The 13,454-nt window shown below is 48.4% G+C and overlaps 1 protein-coding gene across 2 annotated transcripts in view; it reads left to right on the top strand.

The window, feature by feature from the left end:
- PGAP3 (post-GPI attachment to proteins phospholipase 3) overlaps nucleotides 1-13,454 on the top strand; it is a 41,908-nt gene that overhangs the window by 13,074 nt on the left and 15,380 nt on the right. Inside the window, exons 6-7 of one of the 2 annotated variants that reach the window (XM_073572570.1) lie at nucleotides 198-334; nucleotides 434-638. In XM_073572570.1, coding sequence (XP_073428671.1) covers nucleotides 198-334; nucleotides 434-638 — 342 coding nt within the window. Of the gene's footprint in view, nucleotides 1-197; nucleotides 335-433; nucleotides 639-13,454 lie in introns of those variants that run through there. The other variant, XM_073572571.1, reaches the window with a different exon arrangement.

The following is a 13,454-nucleotide window of genomic DNA, read 5'->3' as shown; positions in this document are numbered from 1 at the left end:
TTCTGCCTATGCTGCCGTCCTCTTGCCATGCCCCTGCCTATGTCTTCTGTCCTCTTGCCCCGCCCCTGCCTAAGTTGCCCATCCTTCCTCATTTGCTGCTCTCTAGGCCACATTGCACCTATAATAAACCTTCATGGCCACTTTGAGTATGGAGAGGGTTTATCCTGAATCGATTGTAATTATATATCTCCTCCCAGGACTCTGGGTCTTCGATATCCTTCTGTTGCCAGTGTTTTTGGTGCTCTCCTGGTCCTTTTGTTCGGGTGCCATGTGTCTTACTTGACCCTTGGGCGATTTGACTATAGTTATAATATGCTAGCAAATGCTAGCTTTGGTGAGTTGAGATTTGTTATATACATCTTGTGATTTATATATTTGTGATTTTTACACTTGTATTGGGCACTGGATCACGTATGTCATTCTTTTTGAACAGGCATGATTAACCTTATATGGTGGCTTATGTGGTGCTTGAGGAGACACTCTCATCAGCCCTACCTCTGGAAATGTGTTCTGGTGGTTGTTCTATTACAAAGCCTGGCACTTCTGGAGTTACTAGATTTCCCCCCTGTGCTGTGGGTACTGGATGCCCATGCTCTCTGGCACTTCAGCACCATCCCTCTAAATATCCTTTTCTACAGGTGAGTGACTATAGCAGATGTTTTCAAAGCTGATCAGGATGTGTGTATGTTTTATCTTCCAGTCCATACTTATAAGGGTTGCCTCCTCTTGCTCGTCTGTGGAGCACCTGCTCCCCTGTCTCCATCTTGCTGCTTGTCATGGGCAGTGTGCTCTTAATTGACATTGTGGACGAGTGGCATAGTCGTGCAAGCAGATGCAGCATTGGCGGAATACTGGGGCACTGAAACGGGACGGATCCAACAATCGGGTCAGCTTAAGAGCAGGGCATACAAGCTCTATAAAAAAAAAAAGCACTTGTAAGCCATGTGCTCTTAGCCTTGGAAACTGGCCACCTATGTAATGTAGGCAAAGAGCAGTAAGCTATAAAATTAAAGGGACTGTCCACTACTTGGACAAGCCCCTTCTCAATCACTGTTTTCCCTCACGTTAAAGATGATCTATCACCTTCACTCGTATTAGCATATATCATAGTAAGGAGACTGTATGTATAGATAAACATGGAACAAATCACCATTGGAAAAAAAATGACTGTGAATAGAAGAATTACGTTAGCATCGCATTCATGGGAGCGGCCATCTTGAGCTTGGCAGCTCAGCACGTGTTGTTCTAATGAGACGCCCCAGATCCAGGTTGGTTGCTAAACAGCACCTGAGTCTACAGTGTAAAGCACCAGCATGTCTTACCCATATCAGCTTACTCTCTGGTAACATGAGTTTACATGAGAGCGGCCGTGTATAAAAGCTCACGTTTATAGTAACACAGTAAATATTATGTTATATAAAACCGTGTGGCGAACGCGGTCCTAGAGTGTTATATACACACAAATACACACATACTGTATATATCATACTACATTAGGGATATGCATGTGTTTATGTGCATTTTTGTTTTTCATATTTGTACCAGGGCCCTAATACTAAACTTGTAATTGCCCCCAGCTCCAAGTCACCAATAAAAAAAAAAAAAAATTTGCCCATAGGTGCATTTGCAGGGCACATCTCCCAACACTTAGCCCCTTCACAACATCCACTGTACATGCACAGCGCAAGTTGTAAGCGAGTGTATGGAGCGTGCTCACGGGGTGATGTATTACAACCTGGACTTGCCTCTAACAATCATGGGTGGTGCAGAGCTCTGCTCGCGATTGCTGACCTGGTAAATGCCACTGTCAATCTCAGCGGCATTTAACATGCGCCCGGCATGTCCACGCGGCATTCCCTGAACCCAGTGGTGCGCCCGTGACGTGATTGCAGGTCGTCGATGGGTTGCTGTCTACTAAAGACCTCCGTGCTTGTCATTACGGTGTTCCTTTGAAGCAGAGCATGTGGCCAGGCTTCAAAGGAGACCGTGATTTCTGCTATAACTAGCAATACTGTGGGATCGCTGTGTAAAGCACAAAGGATCAGACGATCTCAACTTCAAGTTCCAGAAAGAGAAACTGTAAGACACACCCACATTTTGGAGAGGAAAATAGGCAGCATCGCCCCACTCCTGCTGCCGTCAGCCTTCTGAAGCAGCGACCCTGCATCCTGTGACCCTGCTCCACCGCCATCGACCCTCCCTTTTAATCTACAGTTAGAATATAAAATGCACTCGCATTTTCCTCCCAAAATTTAGGGAGAAAAGTGCATCTTATAATCTGAAAAATGCTGTATCTCTGGGGGAAAAAGGGGTGGAGAAAACTGAAATGAAAATTGGCCCTGTCGTGAAGGGTTTAAAGACAGGGAGATGGATTTTTATTGTGGCAAATACACAGAAATAGTGCCCCTACTGAAGCCCCTTAGTTTTCACTTAAAAAGGGCTCATTGCTGGGGTTGGAATGTTGCATACTTTGGCTTGGAATAATTCACTTTTCTGTCTCTGAAGTGAGTGTTGCCTTTTTATTTCATAGCTGAAATCTCATCTCCCGAGATCTTGATGCTGAGATCTCCATCTGCTCATGCGCCGCCCCCCGGCAGCCACTTTCCTGGAGTCCACGGCACAGGAAACCATGGAACTGCGGGGCCTCTGTCCTTTCACAGAATGTCGGCAGAGGCCCCGCAGTACCACCAGGCACCCCTCATCCCAGCCTGCGGCCTGCAGCAACAGTATCGGTAAGGTATATACGCATTACAAGATGCACCCCCATTTCCCCCCCAAATTTGGGGGAAAAAAGTGCGTTTTATAATCCGTAAAGTACGGTAATCATTATGATGAGGCAGCAGAGTTACTCTTGACCCCGTCTGGCCTCTGTACAGCGTTGTCCTTTTCAGAGGTGCACAAAACTGTGGCGGACTGAGCTTTTATGCACGCTTATAAAGAAGCACATTACTGGATCATGGGCCATGCGGCCTGTGATTAACTAGTGTGACAGTTTGATAGGTTGGGTCTTTTCCGGACGCGGCAATGCCAAATATGTATTCTTTTTTTGTTTTACATAGAAACAATTATTTATGTAAACACACAAGCTAGACCATGCTCTGAGCAAAGATCAGGCCCTTGTGATGATGAGAAATAGCACTACAAATTATATTGTCCATTTTGCTCATATTACCCTCTTGAAAAATAATTTTTTTTTTTTCTTCATTTTCACATGGCAACTTTATAAACTCCTGTTGGCACCCTCAAACCAGTCCAACAAAATCTGATCTCCAATATGGCACTTCTTCCCTTGTGAGTTGTGCATACTCAGGAGAAATTGCACAACAACTTATGGGCTCCATTTTCTCCTGTTACGTAATGAAAATAAACAAATTTGGGGCTAAAATAACATTTGTGGGAAAAATTTGATTTTCTTTTCACGGCTCTACATAAACTTCTGTGAAGCACTGGGGGGGGGGGGGGGTTCAAAGTGCTCACCACACATCTAGATACATTCCTTGAGGGTTCTAGTTTCCAAAATGGGGCAATTGTGGGGAGTTTTCCCTGTTTAGGCACACCGAGGGGTCATTAACAATGGGTCGTGACTGGGTCTTCCAGCAAGACAATGACCCAAAACATACAGCCAAGGCAACAAAGGAGTGGCTCAAAAAGAAGCACATTAAGGTCATGGAGTGACCTAGCCAGTCTCCAGACCTTAATCCCTGAGTTGAAGCTCTGAGTTACCAAGCTACAGCCTCAAAATCTTAATGATGTAGAGATGATCTGCAAAGAGGAGTGGCCCAAAATTCCTCCTGACATGTGCGCAAAACTCAACTACAAAAAAATATCTGACTGCTGTGTTTGCCAACAAGGGTCTTGCCACCAAGTATTAAATCTTGTTTGCCAGAGGGATCAAATACTTATTTCTCACTGCAAAATGCTAATTTATTCAATGGATTGTCTGGATTTTAGTTTAGTGTATGTATAATATATATAGATAGATAGATATATATATTATTATACCCATGTATAAGCTGAGATTTTCAGCCCATTTTTTGGGGCTGAAAATCCCCCTCTCGGCTTATACATGGGTCATATCCCTGGGGGTCGGAGGGGGAGCGGGGGTGTCAGAGATCATACTTACCTGTCCTGCTGTGGTCTCTGCAGCCTTGCTCGCTTCTTCACTGTCTCCCTTCCTGTCTTCAGCGGTCACGTGGTACCACTCATTACCACTCATGAATATGCGCATATTCATGAGTGTAGTGAGCAGCACAACGTGACCGCTGGAGACAGGAAGGGAGACAGTGGAGAAGTGAGGCTGCAGAGACCGCGGCAGGATGGGTGAGTATAGCGATATTCACCTGTCCCCCAGTCCATCGCTGCTCACCGCTGTCTCTGCTGCATCCTGTGTCAGTGACGTTTAGGCAGCAGGGGGCGCGGTGACGTGGTTAGTGCGCCCCGCCCCTCTGCTGGCTAAACAGTCATTGACACAAGAAGCGGCAGACAGCGGCGATGGACCCAGGAGAGGTGAGCATGGCTTTTTTTTTTTTTTTGCAGCATATGGGGGCATAGTCTATGGGGCAGCATATGGGGGCATATTCTATGGGGCAGCATATGGGGGCATATTCTATGGGGCAGCATATGGGGGCATATTCTATGGAGCAGCGCATATATATATATATATATATATATATATTTATCAGATTTATATACCGTATAAGCCGAGGTTTTTTTTTTCAGCACAGGCTTCTTTTTTTGGCTGAAAATGCCCCCCTTGGCTTATACTCGAGTCATTGTCCCCCAGAAGATGGAGGGGGAGCTGCAGAGGCAGGAGCCGGCTGCTGCAGCTAAAGCCTGTGGCCGCTGCTAAAGAGAAATTAATATTCACTGTGCGTGCAGTGAATATTCATTTCTCTGTAATAGTGCGCATAGTGTCATCCGCAGCCGTCGACTTCCCGCAGCGGCCATACGGTCACGTGTGCCCGCTACTTGAGAGAAATTAATATTCACCCTTCGCCACTCCATAGGTTTGGAGAGAGGTGAATATTCATTCCTTTAAGTAGTGTGGATATATGACAGTGTCAGCCACAGCCGCCGTACGGTGCTCGCTACTTAATTGCAATGGATACTCTCTGCCTTCCGCGCACATAGTCCCGGCGTGGAAAGCAATGAGTATTCTGGCAGCTGTGCTGTGCTTGTAATCAGCACATGATGTCCCGGCCATGCACTGCTTATAAGCATAAAGCAGCTGCTGGCTCCGTAACAAGACGAGCAAAAGAAGGGTAAGTAGGATGTTTTATTCGGACTCCCATGACAGCACCACGAGAGAGGGGATCCGCCCTATAGGAACAGGAAACCTACAGATACAAAAAGGGCGGCACCTCTCCCACGCATCAATTGGTTTCCTGTTCCTGAGGGGATAGGATCCTACAGAAGAACCGGATCCCAGGCCGGCCAGCCGATACCGGTAGCAAGGGGGTCTCCTACCTCGGCCTGGTGCGGATCTCCTGGAGGACGCCACAGTGGCCCAGGATGGGTGTCACGGCGGTGGCGTGTGCAGCAGGGAGCGGCGTCCGGAGGATGTCCGTCTCCGGAATTAGGCCGCCGCCGGTAAGTATATTCCCCCAGGGGGTTCCCGGCTCCGGCAGCGCAGGTACGACGGCAGCGCTGTGCAGGGGGCGGCGTCCGGGTGGCGCTGCTTCCGGGGCTCCCGGGCGTCCCACGTGACTTCCGGTGTTTCCCGGGGTAGCGGTGACGTCAGGGGGCGGGCGGAGGATGCGCTTCAGGGTTAGCGCGCCACTGCGCATGCGCGAGGATTCCAAAATGGCGGCGCCCATCGGAAACACCGATGGCGCCGGGTCCGGCGCCAGCTGGGGTAGGGAGCCCCGTTAAGGGTGGGGAGGGGCACGGCATGGATACTGCTGACCGGAGGAGGGGTATTTAGGCGGGACCCTGGCAGGGTACCTTGCCTTGGCCACATTACTACATGCAGCAGTGTACAGCAGCAGCAGTGGTAATGGAGAGTGATCGAGAGCAGCAACAGCAGCGGCAGAAGCAAGGGCGACAGCAGCGGCAAACATCACTGCCGCCCCTGGATGACCTTCGGCAGGTCAAACAGAAAAAGAAAGTGTCCCGTGACAGTAATACGGGACGAAGTGACCAGTCCACTCGTAAGAGCTCCTCCAGGCAGACAGGAGCATCGACCGAAAGAAATCCCCCTCGTTCTCCGGTACTTGAGTGTGGCACTGGTAAGTGATCTTCGTGAAAGTTCACTCAGTGACGGGACCCCCCTTCTGTGTTTTTTTCTAGGGGAAAAAAGCTACAAGTAAAAATAAACATAGGGAATGCGCACTCTGTGCATGCCCATTACCGGACGCGTGCCTCAAAAGATTGTGCCCCCCCTGTATTCAGCAGACGGTGGCAGAAGAGTCGCCCGCAGTAGCGGCGAGTTTAAGGGACATTGTCAGGGCAGAAATGAGGGAAACCCTAAAGTCCTTGTCCCAGCCGCAAAGTCTAAAGGGCGAGGTCCCGGTGGAGTCTGATTCCTCGGTAGAGTGGAGAAAAAGCAGAGACTCCCAGGCTTCATCTCCCTCGTCCTCCTCAGGAGAAGAGGACTCGGGGCGATTTTGTCTGCCTCTTGACCGGGTAGACAAGCTGGTCAAAGCAGTCAGAGGGACAATGGAGGTAGAGGAGCCTAAGCCCCATTTGTCCATGCAGGATGTCATGTTCTGTGGGCTGGAACAGAGGAAGCGGAGAGTCTTTCCGTTAAATCAAAAGATACAGGATCTGATCCACAGAGAGTGGAAAAAACCGGACAAAAGAGGGTCGCTACCACCAGCCCTCAAACGAAGATACCCCTTCGACGATCCGACAGTAAGTTCTTGGGACAGAGCCCCCAAATTAGACGCAGCCATTGCAAAGGCATCAAAAAAATCCTCGCTCCCCTTTGAGGACATGGGATCCCTTAAAGATCCCCTAGACAGGAAGGCTGATACTTTCCTGAAAAACACCTGGGAGATGGCGGCCGGGTCCTTAAGACCAGCAGTGGCTTCAACGTGCACGGCCAGGTCCATGATGGTCTGGTTGGACCAGTTGGAGTCACAACTAAAACAGGGTACATCAAGACAGACAATTCTTGGGGCCCTACCGACCATCCAGGAGGGAGTAACCTTCCTAGCAGATGCCTCAGCGGATGCAGTGAGAATGGCCGCCAGAGCAGCAGGTCTCTCTAATGCAGCTCGCAGAGCCCTGTGGCTAAAGTGCTGGCAGGGAGACATCCAGTCCAGAGCAAAGCTCTGTGCGATTCCATGTGAGGGCGAATATTTGTTTGGAACTGTCCTAGACGAGCTGCTTGAGAAGGCGGGGGACGACAAGAAAAGATTCCCAAACCTTTCGTCAGCGTCCTACCGTCGTCCATTTGGAAGAAGGAGATTTGGCCAGGGGAGAAGGCGCAACTCTTCGCCTGTTAGAGATCGGCCCAGATGGGAAGACAGAAGGAGACGAGGTACGGGCTATATGTTCACACGCTCGTCGAGAGATCAAAAGAGACCAAATCAATGACTAGCAGTTCCCGTGGGGGGTAGACTGTCATCCTTCTTCCCGGCATGGTCACAGATTACGAATAGTGACTGGGTGCGTAAGGTAATATCCACCGGGCTTAGGTTGGAATTTACCCAGATCCCACGGGACACCTTTAAACTAACCCCCTTAAGATCTTCTCATCTCGAACAAGCGGCTTTAGAAGCGGAAGTCTGGAGCCTATGCCAGAAAAATGTCCTGGTAGAGGTTCCAGAAGCTGAAAGGGGAAGAGGGTTTTATTCTCCCCTGTTTCTAATCCAGAAACCTGATAACACATTCAGAACGATTATAAACCTTCGTTCCCTTAACGAGTTTTTGATTAATCATACATTCAAAATGGAGTCCATTAATACAACAATAAAAATATTGTTTAAAGGTTGTTTTATGGCAGTCATAGATTTGAAAGACGCGTACTTTCATGTACCTATCCATACAGACTTCCAGCAGTTCCTGAGGGTGGCAGTTTCAGTAGAGGGCACAGTGTGTCATTTTCAGTATAGAGCCCTTCCCTTTGGTCTCTCAGCAGCACCCAGGGTTTTTACAAAGATAGTGGCCGAAGTTATGGCTCACTTACGGGAGGTTGACGTCTTAATCATTCCATATTTAGACGATTTCTTGATTGTAGGAAAATCGGTGGGTGATTGTAAATCCCAGATAGAAAAAAGCTAGATCCAGGTTAGAAAACCTGGGATGGATTTTAAACTACGAGAAATCCCGACTCCAGCCCTTAAAAATACAGAAATTTTTAGGGTTAGTACTAAATTCAGAGACTCAGCGGTGCCTGCTGCCACTAGATAAATTACAAAAGATACAGGAGCAGGTTCTTCGGGCAATTGATAATCCATCTATGACCCTCAGACAGGCCATGTCCCTGTTAGGCTCTCTAACGTCGTGCATCCCAGCAGTAAGGTGGGCACAGTTCCATACCAGACCCCTTCAAAACGACGTCTTGGTTAATAGCAGGGCCCTTGGAGGCTCCTTACAAGGTCGGATGTGGCTAAGCCCCTCAACTGTTACATCACTGAGATGGTGGCTTGATAGCGAGAACCTAGCATCAGGGGTGCCCTGGATAACACAGATAACCCGTATTATAACCACAGACGCAAGTTCCTTCGGTTGGGGAGCCCATATGGGGGACATAGTGTTACAGGGACAGTGGGATTCTGATATCTCATCCAACCAGAGAGAGCTATTGGCGATAGAACGGGCAGTCAAGAAACTCATTATCTACCTACAGGGCCATCATGTGAGGATACACTCGGACAACCAGGTAGCGGTAGCATATGTCAACCACCAAGGTGGGACCCGCTCCAGCGCTCTGATGCAGATAACAGAACGGCTCCTCCAGATAGCAGAGAAAAATTGTCTATCTTTAACCGCGCTCCACATCAGCGGAAAGGACAACGTAAGAGCAGACTTTTTAAGCCGCAAGGCTCTAAGACAAGGAGAATGGGCTTTGAACAAAGATATTTACCACCAGATTGTCCGCAGATGGGGTCAGCCAGAGGTAGACCTCTTTGCCACCAGAAAAAACAGAAAAGAAAGATTGTTCTGCTCTCTGAACCCCAGGGAAAATCCCCTGGCGGTGGATGCCCTCCTGATAAGATGGGACTTTTCTCTGGCATACGCCTTCCCACCATTGAATCTTCTTCCTCTGGTAGTCAGGAAGATCAGAGAGGATCGGGCAAAAGTCATACTGATTGCCCCCTTTTGGCACAGGAGGACCTGGTTCGCGTGGTTGAGGACCATGTCGGTAGGCGATCCCTGGGTACTGCCGAACCTTCCGGATCTCCTCTACCAGGGGCCAGTCAGCCACCCACAAGTAGCGGGACTTCATTTGACGGCGTGGTATTAGAAAGGTCACTATTAAAAGATAGAGGGTTCTCCAAGAACTTAATTGACACCCTCCTAAAAAGCAGAAAATTAACTACCACTAATATCTATGCTAGGACCTGGAAACGCTTCCTGTCCACCTTTCACTTTGACATCAGAGACGGAATTCCCACGAAACATATTCTGGAATTTCTCCAGAAAGGTTTCGAATTGGGTCTCTCCACAAGTACGCTAAAAGTACAAGTTTCAGCCTTAGGGGCCCTGTTTGCAGGTGATATTGCAAAAGATTATTGGGTAGCAAGGTTCATCAGAGCAGCGGCCAGATCGAGACCTATACACAAAAACAGATGCGTGCCGTGGGACTTAAACCTAGTCCTTACAGCCATGACGGAAAGTCCGTTTGAACCTTTAGATTCCGCCTCACTAAAGATTATATCTCTTAAGACAGCATTTCTGGTAGCAATAACATCCGCACGTAGGGTGAGCGATATACAGGCACTTTCCAGATTGCCCCCTTACAGAGTTCTTACAGGATAGGGTAATCCTAAGGCCAGATCCAGCATACCTTCCCAAGGTAGCAACACAATTCCACAGGACACAGGAGATAGTTCTGCCTTCCTTCCTCCCTAATCCAACCAACCCTAAAGAGCAGAAACTCCAGGCGTTAGATATTAGGAGATGCTTACTGACATATTTAGCAGCCACGGATCCTTGGAAGAAGGAGAACGCATTATTCCTATCCTTCCAAGGTCCCAGGAAAGGATACAGAGTATCAAAACGCACATTAGCAAGGTGGATTAGGGAGGCTATCTCTCTTGCCTACACAGCAGGTGGCGGCCCAGCTCCACAGAATCTGAGGGCACATTCCACTCGGGCCATGGCATCATCCTGGGCGGAAAGAGCTCGAGTATCTATTGATCAAATATGTAAGGCGGCCACCTGGTCATCTCCTTCCACCTTTTTTAACCACTATCGGTTAGACATGGGTGCCTCCTCAGACCTCACCTTCGGGCTAAGGGTGCTGCAGGCTGTAGTCCCTCCCTAAGTTAGTTTACATCTCTGTAATTCTCTTGTGGTGCTGTCATGGAAGTCCGAATAAAGTATTAAGTTACGTACCGGTAACGGTATTTTTCAGAAGCCCATGACAGCACCCTTAGTTCCCTCCCTTGTTCACATATAGGGGTGCACTCCTTTAGAAGATTGTTCATAAAATCACCTTATGTGGGAGATGGTATAAAATAATTCTGGTAAATAGGGTAGATAGGTTGTATATATCATATGTTGTGTACTAACCATGGTAGCCTCTCAAGCTCTGTAATCCAACTGATGCGTGGGAGAGGTGCCGCCCTTTTTGTATCTGTAGGTTTCCTGTTCCTATAGGGCGGATCCCCTCTCTCGTGGTGCTGTCATGGGCTTCCGAAAAATACCGTTACCGGTACGTAACTTAATACTTTTTGTTTGTTTTTTTTTATGCTCTTTTTTTTTATGGGAACCATGCATACCAGGATGGGGATGAGGGTGTCATGCATACAAGGATAGTGATGATGAGGGGACAATGCATACCTGGCTTATACTCTAGTCAATGTGTTTTCCAGTTTTTCGTGGCAAAATTAGATGCATAGGCTTATACTGGTGCATGTATGGAAGATTTTTTTTTATGTTTAGCTGCTGTGACACACTAAAAGACACTTTTTTTTTAAAGCACGAACATGGAGCAGTGAGGTGGGCTTATATAGGGTGGCTCACAAACTTACACCAATCACTGCAATGACCCAACCCACTCACATAAATTAAAAAAATTAAACATTTAATAAGCATCAGCATATATAAAAAAATACACAACCCCATAAGACAATGTGCCTATGTAGCATAATCCAAATATATAGGTAAACTATCCCCAAATACAGTACATACCAAAAGTTTGAATGAGAAAGTGTGTCCAAAGAGTTTTCTTTATTTTCATGACTATGAAAATTGTAGATTAACTCTGAAGGCATCAAAACTATGAATTAACACATGGAATTATATACCGTATTTTTCCGACCATAAGACGCACTTTTTTTCCCCCAAAATTTTGGGGGAAAGTGGGGGGTGCGTCTTATGGTCGCAATACAAGAAACTAACCTAGCTGGTGGCAGCGGGCGGGGCTCTGCGGTGCGGTGGTGGCAGCGGGCGGCCCTCTGCGGTGCGGTGGTGGCAGTGGGCAGTGCTCCGGTGCAGGGGCGGCGGCTCCGCCGGCATTTCTTCGCACCCCGGAGACCCCCGCACATCCTTTGCTGGCCGCCGCCATGTTGCGGTGGCCTCCGGGAGCATGGACGCCGGAAAGATGGCCGCCGGTCCGGGGACGGCGCATGCGCGGCTTCAGATCTCGTCCCGAGATCTCGGGAGACGAGATCTCGTTGCCGAGATTTGAATCTCGTCCCCCGAGATCTCGGGACGAGATCTGAAGCCGCGCATGCGCCGTCCCCGGACCGGCGGCCATCTTTCCAGCGTCCATGCTCCCGGAGGCCACCGCAACATGGCGGCGGCCAGCAAAGGATGTGCGGGGGCCTCCGGGGTGCGAAGAAATGCCGGCGGAGCCGCCGCCCCTGCACCGGAGCACTGCCCGCTGCCACCACTGCACCGCAGAGGGCCGCCCGCTGCCTCCACCGCAGAGCCCACCTGCCCCAGCCCAGCTGCCCCTACCCCAGCCCAGCTGCCCCTACCCCAGCCCAGCTGCCCCTACCCCAGCCCAGCTGCCCGAGCACAACCAACCTGCCCCAGCACAGAGCCGCCCGCTGCCACCACCGCACAACCAACCTGCCCCAGCACAGAGCCGCCACCGCACGAGCCTGGACCACTGAATGACCCCTGTGACTACTTCTCCACCTGTGCCGGATCCCTTCCCAGGTAAGCTGAATTCGGACTGTAAGACGGACCCCCATTTGACACATTATTATTTTTTTCCCTATTTTCCTTCTGAAAATTGGGGTGCGTCTTATGGTCCGGTGCGTCTTATAGTCCGAAAAATACGGTAATTAACAAAAAAGTGTGCAACAACTGAAAATATATCTTATATTCTAGGTTCTAAAAAGTAGCCACCTTTTGCTTTGATTACTGCTTTGCACACTCTTGGCATTCTCTTGATGAGCTTCAAGAGGTAGTCACCGGAAATGGTCTTCCAACAGTCTTACATAGTAACATAGTTTTGAAGGCTGAAGGAAGACCTTATGTCCATCTAGTTCAGCCTATTTTTAGTGCAGCTGTTCTGCATTGTTGATCCTGGGGAAGGCAAAAAACCCACAGAGTAGAAGCCAATTTTCTCCATAGGGAAAAAAATTCCTTCCCCTAAGCTGGGTCAACCATCTACCTATAATCTGTTATTCGTAACCTTCTATACTGTTACTCACAAGAAAAGCATCCATTCCTTTCTTAAATTCATTCAGTGAGTTGGCCATCACCACTTCCTCAGGAAGAGAATTCCAGAGCCTCACTGCTCTAACCGTGAAGAACCCTCTTCTATGCTGGTGCAGAAATTGTCTTTCCTCCAAACGAAGAGAATGCCCCCTTGTTCTTGTCACAGTCCTTGGTACAAACAGTTCATTGGAGAGATCTCTGTATTGCCCTCTGATATACTTGTACATATATATTAGGTCTCCCCTAAGTCTTCTCTTTTCTAGAGTAAATAGACCTAATTTTGATAACCTTTCTGGGTATTGTAGTGAACCAACTCCATTTATCATTTTAGTAGCCCGCCTTTGAACCCTTTCAAGTTCAGTAATGTCTCTCTTGAGCACCGGCGTCCAAAATTGCACACAATACTCCAAGTGTGGTCTGACGAGTGATTTGTACAGAGGGAGAATTATGTTTTCATCTCGTGTCCACAGACCTCTTCTAATGCATCCCATGACCCTATTTGCTTTGGTGGCAGCTGCCTGACACTGGGCACTCCAATTTAGCTTCTTATTGACTATGATGCCTAAGTCTTTTTCAATGTCTGATTTCCCCAGCAGTTTCCCATTTAGTAAGTAATTGTAGCATCTGTTTCTCCTTCCCATGTGCATAACCTTACACTTATCTGTGTT

The sequence above is a fragment of the Dendrobates tinctorius genome, unplaced genomic scaffold, assembly GCF_039654945.1.
Source record: "Dendrobates tinctorius isolate UK_male_01 unplaced genomic scaffold, ASM3965494v1 ptg000032l, whole genome shotgun sequence".
Lineage (NCBI taxonomy): Eukaryota > Metazoa > Chordata > Amphibia > Anura > Dendrobatidae > Dendrobates > Dendrobates tinctorius.
The sequence above is the reverse complement of the archived record's forward strand: the minus strand, read 5'-3'. Positions and strand labels throughout refer to the sequence as shown.